This window comes from Gadus macrocephalus, chromosome 5 (genome assembly GCF_031168955.1).
Source record: "Gadus macrocephalus chromosome 5, ASM3116895v1".
NCBI classification, from domain to species: domain Eukaryota; kingdom Metazoa; phylum Chordata; class Actinopteri; order Gadiformes; family Gadidae; genus Gadus; species Gadus macrocephalus.
In genome coordinates, this window is record NC_082386.1 from 11742356 (window position 1) to 11755701 (window position 13346).

A 13346-nucleotide genomic window follows, 5' to 3' on the forward strand; every position below is an offset into this window, starting at 1 on the left:
GCCGCTATCCCCACCCTTTTCTTCCATACAGGAAGCTGGATTCCTCCCTACCTAGCTGTCAACAAAGGGCACAACTGTCAGAATCACACAATTCCTGGGAAAAAGTCGGCGCTGTGGCCGGCTGTGGGTCATCGGTCTAACTCGTATTTGTGCGCACCGCTCGGCCAAGTGCGATCATGGCGACGACCGCTCAGCTGTTCGAGGTAAGACGCCTGCTGAGCCAGCTAGCCAGAAGCTATCCAGCACTGGCCCACTGGTTCACTCTGCATGCAAGAAAGCAGCAGATCTATGAAGATGGTTGAGGAGCTTATTGGCCCGATGCGGTTAATCAGATCTATCAGATCTATGCATGGAGTTCTAGCTGCCACTATGATTTAACGTGTTGCATGTGTAGTTATCTCCTCAGCCGGCTTAACGAAGTTAAACGACCTGGGGGGTAAAATCGGATGTTTGCAAATAATGCAAATGTGTCTCTTCTGGAGGAAAATGTTTTGTTCTTGGTCACAGTGTTGTGCTGTTTTGTCGGTCGCACGTAGGAGCCGTTTGATGCAGACGAATACATAGAGAGGCTGGCCTGGAGAACGCCTGGCGGAGGCTCAAAGGGCGGGGCGGAGGCGTTTGACCCCAAAAGGTGCGCCTGTTGTTGACCTTTATGTTATTTTCTCTACCGCCAGATCATCTTGTGTTCGTCTCTTGACAAAATGCCCGAATGAGCTCTTCTCCATAAAGAGTGTATGATTATCACTCGTCTATATACGCACATATTTTAGACTCTAAGTAAAAACAACAACATTGCATTCCTGTTATCTATGGATGTTATAATCTACAGACACAGCAGGATGTATAAGTCACCCTCAGCGCTCACTGTAGGTTAAATTAGTCAACATTGGATTATTAATTATTGAGACATATCAAGGTCGATGAGATCTATTTAGATCTATGACTATATTGTTGTGATTATACATATACCCAACCCAATCCAATCCAAGCGATGTTGTTACTGGGGTTTGTAATGGAGGACATTTTTATACTTGAAGGCTTAATATATTGTCCTCCATTGAATACATCCCTTAATTCTTTCAGAACCAAAAATGCAATAAGCAATCAATTAATACATGTTTGGCAATGGGCATCATAAAACAAATGTTCCAGAATGTATATGCTCTTTTTGCAGTGTATTAGGAACAAGTGCATTTTCCATTTATATTTATATTTTCTAAAATTTATTCATGACTAAAGTTGGAACTAGAAAATGTGTTTCGTCAAATATTTAAACATTCCTACTTCTCTCCGTATATATATTTCTTAATCAAACTGGACAATGTGTCATAATAATCCAACATTCCTTGCGAACGAGAAAAAAAAGTGGCTTCATATGATATTGTATTTTCCTGATATCGCTTGGTCTTACGTTAACATATAGTGGCCAACTTATTTCTGGTAAGCACAAATACCCCACGCAGCAGCAGCAACAGCAGCAGCAGCAGTAAGAGCCCTGCTAAATATCCCATAGATCCAAGCCAGCCTTATCTGCGTCTCCCGCAAAACTATTGCTACAGCAGCCTCCTCAGAAACTATTTAACAGTAGTGAGGAGTCAGAGACAAGGTATCTTGGGAGGCCACCCTACGCTGTGAGTCACCAGCCAGGCAGCGGGTGTGTATGGGGGGAGAGGATGGGAGATGTCTCTTTCTAAAGCTGTAGCGACTGCTGAGGGAATTAGTTAAGAGATTATATACTCATCGTTTTGGGATGTTTCCTAGTCTGTGAAAATACGATGCTGACTTAGAACATTTGCTCTGCCGTTCCTGGTGGCACTTAAAATGCAGCTGACGAAGCTACTAGGTGTCAGAGCTTCTTAAGTCCGGGCAGCCGGGAATTAAGCACCCTGCCTCGTTTTGTAACTAATAACTCCAAAGTGTTGGGTCAGTGGGACAGGTTTAACCCTTTCCTTTTCCAATTACTGTTGTGGAATTAGAGAGTGTGTGTGTGTGTGTGTGTGTGTGTGTGTGTGTGTGTGTGTGTGTGTGTGTGTGTGTGTGTGTGTGTGTGTGTGTGTGTGTGTGTGTGTGTGTGTGTGTGTGTGTGTGAGAGAATGTGAATCATAACTGTTATTATGGTGTGATGTTTTTTAAATCAATGGGATTCCTTTTCCTGGGAATCTTTTCCAATCCCGCCGTTCCCTCCTGCCGTCTGATAGGCTGCTGGAGGAGTTTGAGAACCACATCGAGGAGCTGAAGCAGCTGGACGAGAAGCTCCAGCGGCGGGTGGAGAAGCTGGAGCACCAGTGCCACCGCGAGGCCAAAGAGTTTGCACACAAAGTCCAGGACCTGCAGCGGAGTAACCAGGTCAGTGTGTTCCTCCGTCTTGCCCGTGTTACACACCCTACAAGTCAACCAGGTCAGAGTGTTCCTCCGTCTCGCCCGCGTGACACACCCTACAAGTCAACCAGGTCAGTGTGTTCCTCCGTCTCACCAGCGTGACACACCCTACAAGTCAACCAGGTCAGTGTGTTCCTCCGTCTCGCCGGCGTGACACACCCCACAGCCGACCGGCTCCCAACGCCTCTGCTCCCCCCCGTCTCCTCAGGTGGCCTTCCAGCACTTCCAGGAGCTGGACGAGCACATCAGCTACGTGGCCACCAAGGTGTGTCACCTTGGTGACCAGCTGGAGGGGGTGAACACCCCCCGCCAGCGGGCGGTGGAGGCACAGCGCCTCATGACCTACTTCAACGAGTTTCTGGACGGAGAGCTGCGCAGTGACGTCTTCCACAACCCGGAGAAGGTGTGTATTGTGTGTCTTTGTGCGCGTCTTTGTGTGTTCTTTTGGTGTGTGTGTGTGTGTGTGTGTGTGTGTGTGTGTGTGTGTGTGTGTGTGTGTGTGTGTGTGTGTGTGTGTGTGTGTGTGTGTGTGTGTGTGTGTGTGTGTGTGTGTGTGTGTGTGTGTGGTATGTTGTGGATAAATAGAGAAGGTGTGAATTGTGCATCTTGGTATGTGTGGTAAGTTGTATGCATAACAGAATGTGTGGATGTATTCGCCCGTCACTCCAGCGGTAAATCAATGGCTCCGCCCCTGCAGTGGTAATGCTAGATGTAAGGTGTGAGGGGAGCGGGATTATGTAGTTAAATCATGCACGTTAAATCTCTAAATTCATCCCTTTTTAGTTGAGGGCCCTCGGCTAATTTGGATTAATCAGGTCGTCGTATGCTTGCTAAACAACAGTTGACTGATTGACTTGCATGGCTGTCAAAGTGCTCATGTCAAGCCTAATTGCTTTAATTGAAGGGTGTCTGATTAGACAAGATGATGTTCATCCTCCTCACTGTCCTATTATAGCGGAGGAGGCCTGGTAGGACAAATAAGAGTAGCGTAGGAAACTTCCAGGAGTTGCGGTTGTTGTTGTTGTTGTTGTTGTTGTTGTTGTTGCAACAACTAGCCAACTTGACACAACCCAAGTGACCTCCCTAATGATCCACGGCAAAGCTGCACGGTGGTGGAACGTAGTTTGTAGCGAGAGGAGGGATGGAGGCTCCAGGTGAGCTTCCTCTCCCCCGCTCCGTCGGTATTGGAATGGGAGCAGGGAGCCTGGAGGGGGGTCAATCCCACAGACGGGGCTGGGTTTGTGGAGAGTCAACACGGGGGAATCTCTGGCCAGATTCCTCCTTCCTGAGCATACTTCCAGACAAGAGCGAGGGGGGAAAAACGAGGAAAGCTGCGAGTGAATAGCTGTAGGGGGATGGCTCTGCTAATCCTTCTGAAAGGGAGGGCTGGGCCGCCAGCATGGAGACAAGTGCTGCTAAACCCTGACTGCAGGGAGACGGCTACATTACTTACATGGGATTTAGCTAATCTTAGCTGGGGGACAGATACTTAGAAAACCTTCGCCGAGCAGAAAGGCTGGATCCTCCTCGCGGGAACGGGCTAATGATGTTAGCTGAGGCAGGCGTCTGCGGGAACAGAGGAGTTGCGGACGGCGGGCCTTTTCCGCGGGTCTGCCGCTGTCTTTTCTCTCTTTCCAGCCGGTGTGCATGTCAGGGGGAGTGGGATGGGGGGGGGGGGACCCGGCCTCCCCCCGTCTTTCTACACAGATATCCCTGGCCGGACAGATTATTGAAGGCGATTTAGCCTCCTGTGGGATTACAGTCCCATTGAGCAGAGGCACGGGCATAAAGAGCTGGATATGCTGCTGCTAAGTCAACACGGCGGCCGCCGCCGCCGCCAACGGCCAGGTGGGCAGCGGCTGCTTGTTATCTGCCCCGCGGCCGACATGGGAAGGGGGCAGGGGGGCTCCGCTTAGGATGATGACTCCCCAGGAGGAGGCACTGCGGGCGGCTCACCTGCCCTCCCATCCTCCTCTCCCCCCTCTGGTGGTCCATTCCGTATAGTTCTATAGCTCACTCTCTCTCTCATACCTGCTCCTCCTCCTCCTCCTGGTCCAGATTAAGGAGGCGGCTGATATCATTCAGAAGCTGCACCTCATTGCCCAGGAGCTGCCGTTTGACAGGTGAGTCAGGCGTCCTGCGGGCAGCTTTACACAATACCACCTCCAGATAAGGAGAGACCCATCCTGCTCCCCATACTACGGTGTCCCTACCCCACTGGCAGTACCACATCTAAGAGGTGTCCAAATGGAGGTTTTCATCACTAAAGACAAACACACATTGAATAATTAACACTTCTGTTTGAGGCCAATAAAGGAATGATATTCATTCAAGGTTTTCCAGAGTTAATATTAATTTATATATTCTGCCTCCAACAGATTTGCAGATGTCAAGGCAAAGATCGCCAGTGAGTTTGACCTCCAATCCAATGATTTCCGCTCCTATGGTAGACATTAAATATTCCATAGAAATGAGCACACACAGTTGGCGGTAAAGTGTGTGTGTGTGTGTGTGTGTGTGTGTGTGTGTGTGTGTGTGTGTGTGTGTGTGTGTGTGTGTGTGTGTGTGTGTGTGTGTGTGTGTGTGTGTGTGTGTGTGTGTGTGTGTGTGTGTGTTCCAGGTAAGTACCATGACCTGGAGCGCCAGTTGATCCAGGAGTTCACTGCGGCTCAGAGGAGGGGGGAAATCGGACGCATGCGTGAGGTAGCAGCGGTCCTGCTACATTTCAAGGTGAACCACAGTTTTTAAGAACACCTATCAGTCTCTCCATGACTTCAGTGACAGTATTGGTCTCTCTAACTCCATTTAACATGGAATGTTTTGTCACTTTCTCCTGAAAAGGGATATGCACACTGCGTGGACGTGTACATCAAGCAATGCCAGGAGGTGAGTTGGTACAGTCTTACACACACTTACACAAAGACACACACACACACACACACACACACACACACACACACACACACACACACAGACTCTCTGTGCTTTACGCTGGCCACACCAGCGCGGCCTACAGGGCCTGGTCACTAAGCCCCGTCATCATGTGTTCCGCCCCAGGGAGCCTACCTGAGGAACGATGTGTTTGAGGACACTGGGACCCTCTGCCAGAGAGTAAACAAGCAGGTCGGGGAGGTGTTCAGCAGCCCGGAGGCTGTCATGGCCAAACTCATCCAGAACATCTTTGAGAACAAATTACAGGTAGGTGGTGCATTGGTGCCTCCGCTTCGACCTGCCTGTCATCCAGCGAATCGTAATCCTGCAGTCTCCCGCTGGCCATGTCGCATCAGGTTTTGTAGTCCTCTGACAGTTGTGGTTGTTTTGTTTGTGTCTCCAGGCCCACGTGAAGGAGAAGCTGGACGGGACCAGACACTCGGACGCGGAGCAGTACCTGAAGAACCTCTATGACCTTTACAGCAGGTAGTTGACCTTGAGCACTTCCCTGGGTGTTCCACACTCAAACTAGCCTTGTGTTCATGATTAGTCAAGTGATTGTGAAGTACTTTTAAAGAGGCTGCAGAAGCCTAGTTAAGCTAGCTAGTAGATTTGAAACTCGGGTCCCTCGTTTCAAATCCACTAGCTAGCGCCTCCTCGGAGGGACCCTAGTACCAAACCTTTACCCCCTCCTACCAAACCTTTACCAGATCTCAACCGTCTGTCTTTGTACTTGCAGGACGACTGCATTGGCAGCCAAGCTGACTGAGTTCAACCTAGGCTCAGACAAGCACACGTTCCTGTCCAAGCTTATCAAAAACATCTTCTCCTGCTACCTGGAAAGCTACATCGACATGGAAAAAGACTACCTTCGCAACCGCAGCGCCATGATCCTCCAGCGCTACTACGACTCCAAGAACCACCAGAAACGGCCCATCGGCGGCGGCAGGTCAGGCCCCGGCACCCCCTGTGATCAGACACAAAAGGATCACCGCTAACTGCTAACTGCTAACGGCTAACTGCTAACGGCTATCCGCTAATGCCTTACATTCATGAGCAGCACTAAACCATAAACATCAAACTCATCCATTTGTGAGTAGACATTTTCACTCTCAGTAACGGATTCATATTATGGGATGGAAAGAAGCTTCCAAGAGCAAGCTGTTAGGCTCCTGCCCGGCCCATGAGAGGTGACAGTATTCTATCTAGAAGTCCTTCAGCCCCGTAGGACAGCAGGTGCTCAGGCCCACTCGCGGGCGGGGACTGGGGTGTGAGGGGGGTGTGAAGGGGGGAGTGCGCTTGGCTGACGACCTGGCCCCGAACACCTTGCTCAGAGGTTGGGTCGCAGCTGATATCCCTTGCTGGCGCGTGCTGACCAGGTGCACAGGAGCCAAACCTTGGCTATTGGAGCCTGCTCTTCAAGCTGCACTGATTTTTAATTTGGCCTGTGCATCAGAATGCATCATGGGATATTTTGTTGGCAATACTCCATTTTGGGAGGACTCAAGGGAGCAGTAGTACTGTAAATCCTAAATAAACGTAAATATATGCCTACCAAAGCTAAAGTAAACGTTGTTTTGCAAAGTCTCGCATGAAATGTTTCAAACAAAACAATGTGTTCCAATAATGACAAATCAGGTCCCGATTGATAACTAAACAACGACCGAAAATCATAACCACCAACCCAATAGCAGTCGCGACGCACAAGCCTCACGTTGTGTGTTTGTGGCTCCGCTCTGTCCGCAGCATCCAGGAGCTGAAGGAGAGGATCCGGCAGCGCACCAACCTGCCCCTGGGCCCCAGCATCGACACCCACGGGGAGACCTTCCTCTCTCAGGAGGTGGTGGTCAACCTGCTGCAGGAGACGCGGCACGCCTTCGAGAGGTGCAACCGGGTAAGGGGAGGAGGAACACACATACGCACGCACGCAAGAATGAGTGATGCTGTCTCCTTGATACTGCCTACAACTGCATTTACATTTAGTGCATTTAGCAGACGTTTTTATCCAAAGCGACTTACAATAAGTAAATTTGTCAGAAGAAAGTGAAACGATATATCCCTGTAGGTGTAGTTAGGATGTTCATAGAAGTGGCAAGTACCAAAACTTGTTAGGTTATCCCAATCCCCGCGTACAACAAAGATAGCTAGGATAAGAGCAGCTCATTTTAACGAATGTATGAATGTGATGTTTCTGTGTCATAGCTGTCAGATCCCTCTGACCTGCCCAAGAACGCCTTCTCCATCTTCCTGCTGCTGGTGGAGCACCTGTGTGTCGATCACATCGACTACGCTCTGGAGATCGGCCTGTCGGGTGAGTCCAGCTCCTCTCTGCCCAAGAAGCACAACGCCATTCACTATGTTGGGCTCCGACGAAATCTGACGAATATGTGACCATCTGGACCTGATTCCACCGCTCCTGATGGGGATTGACTGCTTGGATGTATAAGGATTTGTATCCCAGTGATTATGATCTGCTGATGTTACTGATGATCTCTCCGAACCTCACAGCGATCCCCTCAGCGGATGCCAAGAACGCCAACCTGTACTTCCTGGACGTGGTGCAGCAAGCCAACACCATCTTCCACCTGTTTGACAAGCAGTTCAACGACCACCTCATGCCTCTCATAAGGTCAGTAGAGGACCACGTTGGATCTGCTTTAGGGCTGGCAAGATGAATCCACACCGAGGATTTTGATGCGGATAATACGCAGACGTCAATATTTTAAATTGTATTTCTAAAACCCAAATCATTTGATTCAATCAGTTATACAAATGTGTTACTTCAATTTCACTAATGTTCCAAAAGACATTGCAGCTGCAGCAGTCTGCTACCAAACAGGTTGCATGTAAAGATTCCCCAAGACCCAGACCTTCAAAAGCAGGGGAACACTTTAAACAAAATGGACCTTTGTTTGCTTTACAGCAGCACTACAACCATGCACCCAGGCACATTAATCAATGGGGAAATAATCATCAGTCATTGGTCTAATCTGTATCTGAACACATCCTTATTCACTTGGAATTTTCTAATTCTGACATTATTAGCTATTAACTTGGACATTGTCCCTGAAATGTTTTCTAAATCTCTTTTAACATGTGTGTCTCTAGCTCTTCTCCTAAGCTGACAGAATGTCTGCATAAGAAGAAAGAGACGATCGAACAGATGGAAGTCAAACTGGACACGGGCATAGACAGGTCAGTGAGTCGTGTGCACGCGTCACCGAGACCTTAGCGAACTATAAACAGCCTTCAGTTGTCCGTTCATTAGCTCAGTTTCCTGCTCCAACCCTTTATTGTTCCCACCTCTCCCCAGGACGCTGAACTGCATGGTGGGCCAGATGAAGCACATCCTGGCCACAGAGCAGAAGAAGACCGACTTCAGGCCGGAGGACGAGAACAACGTCATGATCCAGTACACCACTGTAAGAGAACTTAAACGCGTTTCCTAATTAATCAGGCTCAGGCTATTTAGGTTTGCTCTAGTCCGTTTTCAGCTTCACTCAGACTAAAGGTTCTCAGTTCTAAAATATTTATTTCAGAGAAGCGCTCTAAAATATAACGAGTGTCAGTTCTGTTCAGTCTACCTTCAGTCGTTTTTCCTCCAATAATCAAGAACTATTGATCCTATATTTCGATTTATCGACAATGTACAAGCTGATCAGGTCATTTCCCTCACATGCCGTCATCCCTCCCCTGCACACCGCCAGGCGTGCTCCAAGGTGTGTGCGTACGTGAGCCGGCAGGTGGACCGCGTGCGCAAGTCGATGGACGGCAAGAACGTGGACACGGTGCTGATGGAGCTGGGCGTGCGCTTCCACCGCCTCATCCACGAGCACCTGCAGCAGTACGGCTACAGCTCCATGGGAGGCATGCTGGCCATCTGCGACGTGGCCGAGTACCGGCGCTGCGCCAAGGACTTCAGGGTGAGTGGAGGAGGAGGTGGTGGTGATAGTGGTGGAGGAGGAGGTGGTGGTGGTGGAGGAGGAGGTGGAGGGGGTTGGCATCGGGGCAGGGGAAAAGAAAATCTGACTTGTGTCGGTGCGTGGTTTACTCTGCCTGAACGTTAAGTCACGTGTAAGCTCTGATCGTCATGGGGAGGTTTTATTTCTTTATTTGTAATTATTTGTCCTATCTCTAATTAATTTCACTAGCATTTGACTATAGCTGGAAGTTATAACGTTTGAAAAACATTGTAATCAATAGATAAAGGGGAGAAGAAATTAACAAAGTTCCATGATTAAAAATCATGTAGAAAGGGAGTTACTTAAGAAAAACGGCATTACGTTATAAAAGGAGGGCCTTGATAATGCGGAACACATCCCAGTCAAAGACAGTAAACCCTGTTCCCCTCTCCTCCCTGGGCCGTCCCGCAGGTGCCCCTGGTGCTGCAGCTCTTTGACACGCTCCACGCCCTGTGCAACCTGCTGGTGGTCGCCCCCGACAACCTGAAGCAGGTGTGCTCCGGCGAGCAGCTGACGAACCTGGACCGGAACCTGCTGCACGCCTTCGTTCAGCTGCGGGTGGACTACCGGCCCTCGCGACTGGGCCGCCACTTCAGCTAGTGGCCGAGTTCCAGCGTGTCGCCATCGAGACTTCCGTCCAATCGCATTAAAGCCCCACCCCCTTCCTGGCTCCATTCTCCCACACACAACACACCCCCCCCCCCCCCTCGCCCCTACCTTCAGACCGGCATCCAGGACCTTCACCTCTTCGATCGGGGATATGTGCATTTAGGGTTGATTGCCCCGTTCCCTCTCCCGCCACCCTGAATACGTTTCAACTGTCATTTGACTGATATTTCCTTTGTTTTTAGATGCTAATTCAATTCTAAACAAAGCTGTGGCAATTTTGTTTTGTTATAATTGTGCCAAATATAGTTCTGTGGCTGCCCTCACTTAAAGGACCGTGTGGCCGCTGTCGTACAAAAGGGAAAGGCTAGACTCCAGCGTGCTGCACTGGGAACCACCAGCACCTTGTGAAGAAAGAACAGACACGCACACAAACCTCCCCCCCCCCCCACCCATAAGCACACGAGAGACACATGACCGCCCTCCCTAAACCTTGACCCCTGACCCCCCCTCGCAGAGACAGAGGTCAGGAGGTCATCACAGAGAAGTGTGATTTTGGTCGGGGTGGAGGGTGCTGAGCGGGTCTGTGGGAACCTCCTGGGAGAACCGGGTGGAACCCACCTCAGTACGAGACCACGGGGTCACGGGGTCAACGAAGGGGGGGGCGCGGGGATACGTGTCAATGTAATTGCGCAGGTCAACACCTGCTTGTCCAGCAGCGCTGCGCCGGGTATGGACGGGATCAGCGTAGACTCCGGGTCAGGGCACAGCGCCGAGGTCGCCCTGCGCTGATGAGGGGAACACCATGTTAAGTGGACTTCTTCACACAGGGCTTACCGGGGGGTTCAATGTCAACAGTCTTCTGCATCATCCCGCCTGATCCCTGAAATTGTTGAGCTAAGCTAAGCTGTTCCCAGTATACTGCTGCTTACCTTTTAATCAATGACTTATTAAACAAAACAAACAATCTCGGTGATTCGTCATTGTCTCGCTCGTTAATGTATGTAGCCGAAAACCATGAGCAGTAAATTGAAATTTTGACCCTTGGCAAATGTCACGGAAAAAATGGCCAAGATTATAAAAGTCATCTTTTTCGGGGGAAGTAATCAAGTATTCATAGGGATTGTGGCCCCCGAGAGTAAAGTTCTTTCTTTGACTTCAGGAAGTGAGCGGAACATGGAGGATGTGCGGGGGGATTAGATGCGTGTGACTTGATGAAATGTGTGCGCTAGTCACGGGCTGGGGACGGCCACAAAGATAGAGGCGCCCAGGCTCACAGCTCAGTTCCAGCTGCGGCTGGCTGCCGTTGTGTGGAAGGTACACACGGCGCTGTGCAAAGTCAAACAACATAATTAATTAGGCTAATATTAATATGATCAAATGCCACGTTAGAAAAAAAAATTCAATTCGCTCCGCGCCTAATCACAACTGTATAGCTTGTAAGAATTATTGTGTTAGGCTCCGACGCAAACAGTGCGCCTGTTCCAAACATTTGAAAAACTATTTGTTTTTCCGTGGCGATTATACTAGGAATGGGTCTGGGGGAGGGGAGAGGGGAGAGGGGGGCCAGTGATAACTGGTGGAGGCACAGGCTGGCCCCAGGGATTCCCAGCTGAGGCAGATGGAAAAGGGGGAGGGTGCTGGTCTTTGGGGTGGGTGGGGGGGGTGTTTGAGCAGGTGGAGGGGATTAGTAATACTGTCAACACTGGAGCGCTGGATAAGACTGTCCTCTCTGACTCGTCAGTTGGAGCACATTTTCATACGCGTAAGATGTGCACACGTAAACATACACAACAGGCCAGCTGAAGGCTGTGGCCTGGGGCGTGCCCCCTTCTGGTGGCCGTTGGTCCACCTCAAAGGAAAAGATTTATAAATGAGGAATTCAAATTCAAGTTTGCCGTGCGCCCCTTCCTCACTTCTACCTTGAGGTAACAAATTAACAAGTAAAGACGGAAATAAATACTCAGTATACATTGTCATCTCATGACTGGGTTCAATTCCTGTTTGTTTCCATTAATCCATAATGTACATTTAAAACGTAATGATATTTGTGATACATAACCTCAAACCTTGAAGAACCAAAAGGGTCTTGAAAATTTTATTTTCAAAGTTACTTGACTTCTTTTAAAATGCACATAGGTTGGACACCCATTTAGGCTGGGCCCCTGATAACCGTTAATACCACCTACTCCCCTGGGGGTAGGGGGCACCAAATGCTAATCTCCCCTAGGGCACCAAAATGTCTAGAGCCGGCCCTGAGGCTCTGGGTCTGCGGACAGGCGAACCAAACTAGAAATAATGGTCAAATGGCTGAGGTGGAAAACTATTCCAACTCCAGATGTCCGTTCATTTTGTTCAGCTGGAAGATAATTAAGGTTTTTCACCGAAAGACACTAATCATTCCTGAATAATAATAAAAAAAAGGCTATATGGGCTATCGAAAAAATTACATGAAATGCATGTTTGAACTCCTTCATAGTAAGTTAGGAAATTCCTTTCTTAGATGGTGTAATGTGGTGTGATGTGTTCAGGAAAGATTAACCGCTATCCTCAAATATGGATTAAGAACAGCCAGCCATCCAAATTGTTGCATAACCACTTAAAATGACATCATTTTTTCAGCCAAAAGTCCCAGATTGCGTCACCATGTTTTAGGAGGCTGTGAATATATTACTTTGTATCGCCATGGTAACACCATGGTATGCATTTCATTCATAACCTCACCTTTTAATAAGATGTAGCCTGCCCTTTGCCACCCCCTTATGTTTTTACACTCAGGTTAGGGTAAGATATTTTAACTAGAATACATATCAGTACATATCTGGTATCCATCACCTTGACTAACCACTACATTAGCCAGCCTAAACTTCCTGTTTGTTTTCTGCCAGAGTACCCATCCTCTACTTCCTGTTTGTCCTCTGCTTCCTCTCTGTCCTCTGCAAGAGTAACCAGCCTCTACTTCCTGTTTGTCCTCTGCCAGAGTGCCCAGCCTCTACTTCCTGTCTGTCCTCTGCCAGAGTGCCCAGCCTCTACTTCCTGTCTGTCCTCTGCCAGAGTACCCAGCCTCTACTTCCTGTCTGTCCTCTGCCAGAGTACCCAGCCTCTGCTTCTGTCTATCCTCTGCCAGAGTACCCAGCCTCTACTTCCTGTTTGTCCTGCACCAGAGTAACCAGCCTCTACTTCCTGTTTGTCCTGCACCTCATTACCCAGCCTCTACTTCCTGTTTGCCCTGCACCTCATTACCCAGCCTCTACTTCCTGTTTGTCCACTCTGTCTACGCACAGCGCCGGTCCTGATACGTGACCAAAAATCCCGGCTCTCGGTACATCCATTCGCCTGGGAGCCGTCCCTCCCTCTGCCGCTGGAGCCCTGACAATAAAGCATTACAGCAGTCAATCCATGTCAACAACAGCTTTGCTTAATTCCAGCTAAACACGTTTAAGCTAAATCTTCACCTAATGATGCATA

The 13346-nt window shown here is 49.2% G+C and overlaps 1 protein-coding gene across 1 annotated transcript; it reads left to right on the top strand.

Moving 5' to 3' along the window:
• The first annotated feature begins 21 nt into the window (after window positions 1-21).
• Window positions 22-10846, top strand: exoc5 (exocyst complex component 5). The gene is made up of 18 exons (XM_060052325.1): window positions 22-203; window positions 537-631; window positions 2199-2346; window positions 2588-2782; window positions 4438-4502; window positions 4758-4786; window positions 5000-5109; window positions 5221-5265; window positions 5437-5577; window positions 5714-5796; window positions 6050-6259; window positions 7057-7204; window positions 7513-7621; window positions 7819-7939; window positions 8419-8505; window positions 8624-8732; window positions 9018-9233; window positions 9684-10846. The coding sequence occupies exons 1-18, from the start codon at window positions 177-179 to the stop codon at window positions 9870-9872; spliced, it is 2127 nt and encodes a 708-aa protein (XP_059908308.1). The 5' UTR covers window positions 22-176; the 3' UTR covers window positions 9873-10846.
• Window positions 10847-13346: the final 2500 nt, after the last annotated feature.

Bases quoted from the DNA above. Each gene is read 5' to 3' on its own strand.
- exoc5 (XM_060052325.1), top strand. From the start codon at position 177: ATGGCGACGACCGCTCAGCTGTTCGAG. The intron at 7,205-7,512 runs GTAAGGGGAGGA...TCTGTGTCATAG, and splicing joins CCTTCGAGAGGTGCAACCGG to CTGTCAGATCCCTCTGACCT. The intron at 9,234-9,683 runs GTGAGTGGAGGA...GCCGTCCCGCAG, and splicing joins GCTGCGCCAAGGACTTCAGG to GTGCCCCTGGTGCTGCAGCT.